Consider the following 10205-nt stretch of genomic DNA (forward strand, 5'->3'; position numbering starts at 1 on the left):
ATTGTAGACGGGCCCATTTCAAAAGTCACTCACCCCGGGTAGACAGAAAGGGGTGGGGATATGCAATCTCAAGAGGAGCCTTTGCTTTTTTTCCCCCTGCCCAGCAAGGAGCAGGAAATATTCTTTGCCTCCTGGGAAATGTAGTCTCCTGAGACCCTAAGGAGGAGCATGTTCTTTAAAGGGAGAGTCTTTTCAATGAAATCTTACTGACTATAAATCATAGTAAGACTTGGGGAAACTTTTTAAAGGAAATTATTTTCATCTGAACTAATCTCCTGAAGGAAATAAAAAAAAAAAAATCCCCCCCCCATAGGACTGAAGAATGGGGCATCCGTAGCAGTGAGAATTGGTATTCCCTGAGTACTGTGAACTTGCATTCCCTTTTACGTGTGTGAAATGACCGCTTTTATGGGATTTCTCAGCCTTTCCCATATTCTGCTCCCTGCCCCAAAGCACCGTTGTCACTACCTAGACAGTGTTCCCTCACTGTTCCACAGATCACTGTGCTCAAAATGCCCCTGGGCCCCGTCTGCATTAGCCAGAAATGCACACGATTTTAACTAATGCACATTTTTAGTTAGTATCTATGTTACCGTTATTATTTCAGGACTTATTTTTCAGCTCAGTGAACACTAAAAGAATGCAGTTGTGTGGGTGCAGCTGCATTTACAACATATTCAATTAGAAGCCAAAGTGGCTCCATTTCAGTAATGAAAATTATTGCACTTGGTAATGAGGATGCTATAGCACATTGTAGAAGACGATCGTTTCTTAACGTACGCTGTCGATCGGCTGCGACGCCACTGCAGAGGCGTGGGTTTTCCAGGTGGCGTTCTTCAAGTGGGCAGGTGTAGACCCATCCGTTGAGCACCGGTCCGGTCCGCCCCCTCCCCACCAACCCCCCACCGCCCCTCCCGGCGAGTTCTCCCAACCTGGGCCTCCAGGAAGTAGTTCTCCGATCGTGGGCGGGGGTCGGTTCTGATCAAGCCAGCGCGTAGCCGATGGCTCCCGAAAGCCCAAGGTGCGGCGCGGGCCCGCCGTTCGCAAACGCGCTTTCTCGCTGCTAGTTTCACGGTTGTTTGTTCGTGCAGACGAAGGCAGCGAAGTCGAAAGCGAAATAGATGAAGAGCTGGATGATTCTTCGGAGCCACAAGCCAAGAGGGAGAAAACAGAGCTGAACCAGGCGTTTCAGGTGGGCTGCATGCAGCCAGCGCTCGAGAGTGCAGTACAGCAGAACCTTCTGAATCCAATTCACAATGAGCACATTGTGACAAGTACTCAGACTATCAGACAGTGCAGTGCTACTGGAAATACATATACTGCAGTCTAGAGCTTATTTTTCCAGAGTACATTAACCTGGTTGATGTCGGGCTTACGTCGACAGTAGGATAAGCCTGAAGGTCGACTGTTGTCAGATTTTCTCTGTGCTTTACATTTACCTTTTTTGGAGTTGTGAAATGTATCTTGCCAGATCTGTTTGATTTTGGGGTCTCTTTTTTTCTGTTTTGTAAACGAAATCATTTGCCTCTCGATATTAAAGGGTTTTCTTAGTTTCAGTGTCAAGAAGGATTTTACAGTGCTTAATGTCAATGTTTTTGTCTTCTTTATAATTACAAAGTAATTTACATTTTTCATAGTTTTAAAAATATGACCATGTTAATTGTTAGTCATGGTGTATGATTCCATATGTAGGTTTTTAATTAGGTGCACTTCTGTGAAATATCACAAGAAAATAGATTTCTTTGATTTACACTGGAGGCATACTCATTTGACAGCAGATGCATCAAATATGCTTTTAAAGGGTGCTTTTCACTGGACAGAATTTTGACACTATTTTGGTAACATTTCTGAGTGTCGAGGGAGAGAGCGTCTAGGGCATTTTTATGATAATGCTAGAGGGTGGGAAGGTCAACTATTTTTCTCTGAGAAAGAATTGAGTTGTCTGCATTTATTAGTGCAGAGTCGAGTGACAGAATTGCAAGAGATTATGCTAATGTGGACGTAATGTGAGTACATAATTATCAAGCCACATTAGCAATGCAAGCTTCCGTTATAAACGTCAGTTTTCGCTATCATTTGCATACCAGTTCCTCTGTTTGAAGACTACTGATTCTGTATTTGGGACCACTGCACAGATGCTTTTCTGCTGTTCCGTGGGGCTTTGTAGTTAGTTACTGAAGCTGAAAAAAGTGACTTGACTTTTTGTTTTTTTTACGTGTACGTGCTACTTATGCTGAACTGGACATACAGGAAACCATTCCATTCGGATGACTTTCTTCTATTCCAGGTCTTTTTCCTAATAGTAGTTCAGTGTGCTGCTATTATAAAAGATAATTTATAGAATGCAAGGAATGTAGCAACCTGCATCATTATTTCCTTCAGAAAGATATCTCCTGGTTCCTAAAGTGAATTTAAATTTCAAAAAAGGAAAAAAAAGAAAATTAAGGCAGTGTAACTGGCACACCTCACTTGTACTTATTCCCAATTCTGTAGAATTTGAATAGGTGGCTAGACGGACCATTGCCATTTATAAGAATGTACATCAGGGATCGTTGTACCTCGGCTATTACATGGTGCCTTAAAACAGAACCGAAGCTAAGATTTACTACTTTTTCTGTTGATATAAATAACTCTTAAATTCATTCAACGAGGGTGGGCCTGCCATTTTCAGATTCCCTAAGAAGTAAGGGCAGGTTACACGGTCTTCAAAGGACAATTTAAAAAAAAAAAAAAGGTTTTAATATCCCTCTTGGAGTGACAATAAACCTATTTTTTTCTTGTTTATAGTTGAATTTCACTTTATTACAAATTAGAATTGCTTGGGGGTGGAGGATAGTGGGCTAGTTTTAGTACCAACTTACCGTGTTGTCAGTAAAGTAGGAGGCCCCCTAACTCCAAGCAACATTATATATTTTCTAAACCCTTCTTGTCTACTTTTAATTTTAAAAAGTAAACAAAATGAGCAGGTACTTAATGCAGTGCATGTTACCAATTTGTGTGTGTGTGTGTGTGTTTGCGTGTGTTTGCGTGTGCGTGCGTGTGCGGGCCTGCACACGTGTGTAGGTGTCGGTCTGCTACCAAATCAGAAGGTTAGATCGTAGGGAATGTGTGCCCATCCCATCTTAATGAAATCATTCTTATTTTAAACATTCCATTTTCTTTTTTTTTTTTAAAAAAAAAGGCGCATCAATTTATTTTCATAATGGTCAAAAATGAATAAGCAAAATTTAAAAAAGCCTAAATGAGGGAAAGCACAAAAGAATTTTGAGGATGACTGATAAGGCTTATATGAAATTTCCAATGATTATTTGATCCCATTCGTCCAGGATGTGGGAGAAACTGATCTGTAAGGGTAAACGCCCCAAATGACTTCACTTCTCGGCTCATGAACGGTATTTTCATACTGTTGATCGTTCGATTTTCTTATGCTTACAGAATAGCTAAATTTTAAATGCTTTAGTGTAAAAGTTTTAAATGACTTCAAATTTTGCATTACACAACTGTCATGTTTCCAGAAGACTACACTAGGATGTGGCTTTCGTTCATCCAGATATCATTTAAATAACCGTTCCTTTTTCCCCTTCCAAAATGTCCACCTTTTGCACCCTTCACCAAAAACCTAAGCTGCAATGAACAGTAACCGCTTTCATTGTGCATTTTGAAATGTTTACAGGTAAAATCGAGTGTGATTTTTAGAATAAAGGCAGAAAAACACTTTCATTTCAACATCAACTTTCATTCTTCTTGTTGTTGGTTGGTTTCTAACACTGGTGGTCCTGGATTCACAAATGCCGTTTTTTCAGTCGACAGATTTTTACCCCTTTCAGTTAAATGGTGGACTCGTTTGTCCCGAGAGTGAAGTCTGATTGCAGATTTCGATGGATTTGAGAGGGAGAGCCTCTGAATCCTTAATAATGCAACGTGGCCCTCCCCTCCCCCCCCCCACCCCTATTCCTTTAGTGTAAAGGATATTATTAGAGACTCGAGAAATGAAGTACATTTTGCAACTTGATCCATCTAATTGCATTCAGACTCAAAATCAGAAGGAGGAGGTCAGATGGTAAAATGCCAGAAGTCTAATTTGATGAGCCAGAATGACAGTTAATTTGGCTAAAATCTACTTGCTGAGATGATGTGCATATATATGAATATAGACTTCTCAGAATACACCTAAAATTATGTATAGCTCACACTGACATAAAATGGGACTGGCATTCCTTACACACAACCGTTGTTCTAAGTTACTTGAAATTGATCTCCGTTCATTTGAAAACCAAAAAGTCTCAGCGTATCGGAGCCGTTTCCGATCCGATGCATTTTAATGAAAGGTTCTGTTTGTTTTTCACTCTTTATTGTTCCCTATGACCTTTAAGACTTTCTAAAGAATTTTGAACACTAAACCAGATCTCTCTTAAGAGCCTAATATATTAGCATGTGAAATATGTAGTTAAATAGGTTTTGGGTTTTTTTGTAAATTCACCAAGACTGTACACTTTGAAACACTAACAGCATATACAGATATGGTAGGTAGTAAATGTATGGATTGAAAACATTGGTTTTACATTAAAAACCAGACAATTGCAGAACCCAGGATTGGATAGGATGAGTTTTATCTGATCCTCATATTGAGGGAAGAATAAATGCTTTACCTTTTTCCACCTTGCCAATCAAATGGGCGAGACTAGCGAATCATTGCCTAGGAACACAGGGTCCAATTTTCACAAGTTTTCTGTAAACACCAACTTTTCATTAGGGTTTGTTTTTTTAAATCATTTTCATCGTGCCGGGTCTGAAATTAGTCTCGTTGTTTTTTATTATTGTTTTTTTTTTTTGTTTTTATACCAAAACTAGGTTTGAAGTTGAAAATTTTTATTGCCTTTTCGATCTGCTTTCCTTTTTTGCTTATTCTTGTACTCTAGCATGACACACGCACCTCTCTCCAGATAACGTTTTTGAAAACAGATCAAGACTTGGAGAGTGAATTGAGAATTTCAGACATAAAATTAGTAGTGTGCAACATTACTGCCTCTGATTCCTAACTGAGTGAAACTGAACAAGTTCTAGTACAATGCTGTAAAAGTCATTCAGGAATGTAAAAAGTATATAAATACAGTCATGGACATTTTCACCTGAGCTCAGTCACTAGACTTCAGAAACGAAACGCCTTTCCTTTGATTTCAGATAACGTATTTTAAGGCTCTGAAATAATGCTGTACTGGAACTATTTTAGCTTATGAAAAAAAAAAAAAAAAAAGATGTGTCACTGTGATGTTAGTCCTCACTCTGTGGACATGGGTGGAAATAAAGACAAGAGGGCAGCGCCTGACTTCTACGTACACTTACTTCAAGGCGATGATTTTTCAAAGACCCGACTGTCCTTTGTTATGTCGACCCCGAAAAAAATTCTTGGATGAGTTAGCATTTTAATATGAACCGATTTTGTAATGTGTATTCATGACAGTAATTCCAGAATGTGAGGGATGAATTTGGCCTGCAGTCCTATTTCTTGAAATCTGGGCCTTGTCTCTACAGAACAGGACAACCTCTGTGTATATGGCTAGAACAAGTCAGTGAATGAAATCCTAGTATTTCTGCTAGTTCGGTGATTTGAAGAAAACCGGAATAGAAGCATAAACTCAGTGCTTAGTTCTAGTATTAGAAAAACCATTGATGTATGCCTTGTATTAACCCTTTGAGCAACGTAAAGTAATACGATGGGGACAAAAGTCTTTTAGAAATCTTCCTTAGATTGATCCGATGAAAATACTGTAAAGATCCAAATGCTGTGAAACGAAACGAAGCGAAGCGTCTCCAGACCGAATACTTACTTGCCTATCGTACACACCTATTAGATTTCCTGGAGGGCTTGATCTTTAATCTCCCCGAATATTCACTGCCATCTACAGGATGTGTACTGACAGCCGCGTGAATGTTTTGCCACCTCTGTAGTACACCGGCTCCTCCTCTGACCCTGGGGCCGCATTCTCGCCCAACCCCACGTTAAGGAAGACCCGGCCCTGTCGTACGCGCCCGATTTGATGCGCTCAGGCGCCCCCGCCATTCCTCCAACCCCGCGGCCTCGCCGCATCCCAACGGGCCCGCGTGGTCGGACGGACGGACGTTCCCCAGCTCCCCGACGGCCCTCTGGCCAAGATGCCTGGCGAAAATGTGTGTTAGGGCAGAACCGAATTTACCGCATCACACGGGCCTGTAGACACCTATGCCATGAATGATTTCTACACATCGAACGTGAAGAAATCGCCTTTAAAAGGTATTGAAAGCGAAAGGTCAATTTTGGACTCTTTAAGAAAAAGTACACCAAGTCATTTACCTAGCAGTGGAATATATGAGTAGTTCTGAAGCCTTTAGAGATTGGACAGTTTTAGGAAGGAAACAACCACAAAAAAGAGATGAATATTGCAGGGCGGCGTGTATCCTGCTTACTGAGATGGATAAACAGAACAGAGTCTAGAGACTCCTATGGAATAGACGAGAGTTTTATTCTTAATATTTTGTCATTAAAGTCATTTGAAGATCAAATGGAGTTAAAGGCATTTGGTTTACATTCACCTGTCAAAGAGCGCTATGAATCCTGCTTCTGATAATCTTTGAATGTCCGTTTTCCTCCAACAGAGCAGATTTTGTTCAAGGGGATTCACTTGGAGCATTTGGTCCCCCACAATATCAAACACATGAGCAGTGTTGCCTGCAGATGTGCTTGCTTTGCTCTAGCTAAGTGCGAATAGGAAAGTATCATTTTAAGATATCTATGAATTGTCATCAATAGTATAGTGCAAGTATGCCGTAAACATTTTTTTAAGCAGTTAGAAAGTCAAACCATGCAAATTATTCATGTGTTAAAATTAGCTTAAAACAAACGCAATACTCAAAGGGTTTTAATTTACCAATTTTTTTTTTTAATTCTTCATAATGATTTACTGTAAATGCTTCTCAGTTTGCATGCCTTGATCATTGCTGCTAGTGATTTTATGTGCCAGTAGACCTGAGTTTAGTTTACCAATTTTACTTAAAAAAAATAGTAAAAGCCACTTACAAAGTGACTGCCTAGTTTTTGTTTTTGTTTCTCTTTCTGGTTTGTTTGAAGTAAATTATAGAAGCATCTTATTTTCCAAGATTTGTTTTGTATGTTCTTTTTAATTTTGTTCCGGTTTTGAGTTTTTTTTGTTTTTTTCCATTTTCTTTAAATGAAAAAAATGATGATGTTGGGATCGGAAGCCCTGAGTAATGAAATCTTTGGTAAGAATTATTTGTGTAGATTGATAACTAAGAGAATAAATCTTTGTTAGCGCAATTCTGATTCTGGGGAGGAAAAAACCTCCTGTTGACTGTTGATAACCAAGTAAAGTTTTCCTGCAAGAAAATAATCTTTTTGAGTGATTGCCTTGTTTAACATGTTAAATACAATTTTCAATAATCCAATAAAGCGGTATGAAATTTTATTGGTTTACAAAGCATCGTTTGTACCAAAGCAAAATTATTTTCTCCACTCATTTCCATCAACAATTTGGACTTACGGTAGTAACCCATGAGGCGGTTACAGGAACCTTTAAGTGAGTGCCTTTAGAAAACTTGGAAATTTGTGCCTGAGGTGGTAAACTTGGAATTAGGTTAACCGTAGTGCTTACCAATCAGTAATTCTACTATCACTCAGGGCTTTCTTACCTTCTAGGAAACTTCTTCTTTTTTATTTTAATATTGTATTTTTTTTTTTAAGTGCCATCATTTAAATTTCACTTAGTAAGTGGCAGATTACATTATTCAGTCCCACAAGCACAGAAGCATAGTAACACTAGGAGAGATTTGAACATTTATTTTACAATCGACTGAATATATTATGTAAATGAGGTAAGCAACTTTTTGTAGAGATTGTATGTGTGAGATAATGTAATGTTCTTTTCCAGTTTTTGGACTACAGTTGAATATACTTTTTAATTATTTAAAAACATCTTTACAAAATAACATGTGATGGTTTTTTGTATAATGTATTTGATTTTGTAAATACGTATTTCCTGATGTGATTTTTGTGAGAAATGCTCAATCTTTTAGTATATCATGTCCTCTCAAATTGGCAGGAGCTAAATAATAGTTTGTGGGCAATTTGTATTGTGTACTGTACAATAACTGGGGAACTTTTATAATTATAAAAATATATATTAACTTTTAGTGTGTTGTTTAAACAAATGACTGGAACATACTAAAGATATTAGTAGGATTTTTCTGAATATTTCAGACTTGAACTCAGGCTAGCTTTCTTGTGTTTTTCAAAACAAAATTGTGTCTTGTCTTTTAAAATCAATAAATTTGTTTCCTTGTTACAAATACATTTGAAATATGGGGATTTTTTTTTTTTTTAAATTTCTCTTTACATAGCCAGAAATGTTAAGAGGCAGTACCACCTCTTGAGGCAGCTGGCTTAAAAACCAAATCGCATTGCACCATTTTTGGATGTCAGGTCAGAGTGGGAAATATTTGCATATTAACATTCAAAGTGGCTAACAAAGGTAGAAACGCTCAGGGAGCACATCCTGCCCTTGAAAAAAAAGAAGTACGACAGTCCTGTTTCGTTGAAGAGACTGTAAACGTGTCCATTGTAGTTCCAGATTTGGGATATTTATAATGGCAGTGTTTTACGTCACTTCGTACCGATATTTGGCATTCAGTTTTCGGTTCAGACCTGAAATTTTATTTTCCCGAAATCAGTTTGGACTCATTCATGAAGATCCACAGCTGATTTTGAACTTTGCCTGGCATTCTTCCCCACCCCCCCCCCGCCCCCCCCTCCCCCTCAAATTGCAATTTGCAGAGCTCAGTTTGGGTGACTGGAAGGAAAGCTAGAGGTGTTAGAGAGCGCATCCCTATCCACGAAGATGGATGTTAATTAGGGCAGATGTCACACTCTTTTTCCAAATGTCCTTTGATGCCACCCTGGGGGACAGAAAGCACCCAGAAAAGAGAGTACCAGTTTGGAATCCTTAGACCATGGCCCAAATTTCTCTCTTCAGCAAAACTGCAAAGACATTTGTCCTTGCAACGGCACTAGCCATCCTCTGGCTGGTTTGGACATTTGACCCAATAGCTGCCACTTTTGAGGTACTAGATTATTTCTTTCTTCAGATGGAGTCAAAAGCTTCTTACGATTGCTTCCATTGATAATTTCTCTCTGAGTTTTGTAGTCTTTTAGTTTTGACTTATAACTGATACTAGCTCCTCTTTGTTAACAAAAACCTTTGCTTCCCAGTTTCTTGGATTTTCTTCTCTGGACTCACATACGTCAAGATATCAACTCTCTTCCAAAAGCAACAAGATTCTTGGGACCAAAGAATGCACATCTTTTCTGGGTGCCTGACAGAATTCAATCCACTTGCTTTTTTTTTTTTCTTCTCCTTTGCCTGAGTGTTGTCGTTTTATTTTCTGAGAATCAATGCTACAGGAGTTTTAAGAATTAGCTGAGGTGCACTCAGCTGAAGTCATCTACCAACAGCCAGAACTACTTGAAAGAGATTATGACTCACAGGACTGGGGCATCTCATTCAAGGTGTCATTAGATTTTAACCCAAGCTCCTTGTAATATGGCTGACCTCTCCTTGGGTTTCCTGCTTATGAACAATAACCCAGCCTAGAAGACTTTGAAGGAAGATTCTTCACGGCCGACCAAGAAGGCCAGAGTTTCTAGAAGATTGTAGGTGCTTGGCTGAAAGCGCATCCTTTGTCACAGATAGTATCGAATAAGACCCGAGTGGCTCTTCAATATCTTTGAAGAGGTCTGGGTCACGCCACGTTGAAAACGTACGCTAAGAAATCAGCCTCTTCAAAGTAGGAAAATAAACAGAAGTTCGGATGTCAGTAATATAAGGAAGCCAAGGACCGGAATGTGACATGTCGATATCGGCAATTGACCCCTGTCAAGATGACCGAAGAGCCGTTGGAGTTTTGAAGAGAGGAACATCCGCTTGGTAACCCCTCATCAGAATGTGGTAATCAAGAATAAATACACTACCCACCACCTCAGATGATAATAATCAGTATAATACACCAATCTGAGTTAAATGGCCGATAGGCACGCGTTCTCTAACCACGCTCGTCAACATGGAGCTGAGTAAAAAAAAAAAGAGAGAGAGAGAGAGAGAGAGAATGGACTGATGCCAGAAGCCTTCTCCGTCCCATGAAGAGGACTGTTCCTCTGA

The 10205-nt window shown here is 39.2% G+C and overlaps 1 protein-coding gene across 1 annotated transcript in view; it reads left to right on the plus strand.

The window, feature by feature from the left end:
• RFX3 (regulatory factor X3) overlaps positions 1 to 7844 on the plus strand; it is a 144314-nt gene extending 136470 nt beyond the window's left edge. Inside the window, exon 16 of the mRNA XM_029054663.2 lies at positions 1092 to 7844. Coding sequence (XP_028910496.1) covers positions 1092 to 1330 — 239 coding nt within the window. The 3' untranslated portion in view covers positions 1331 to 7844. The remainder of the gene's footprint in view (positions 1 to 1091) is intronic.
• Positions 7845 to 10205: the final 2361 nt, after the last annotated feature.

The sequence above is a fragment of the Ornithorhynchus anatinus genome, chromosome X5, assembly GCF_004115215.2.
Source record: "Ornithorhynchus anatinus isolate Pmale09 chromosome X5, mOrnAna1.pri.v4, whole genome shotgun sequence".
In the NCBI taxonomy this organism is placed as follows: Eukaryota; Metazoa; Chordata; class Mammalia; order Monotremata; family Ornithorhynchidae; genus Ornithorhynchus; species Ornithorhynchus anatinus.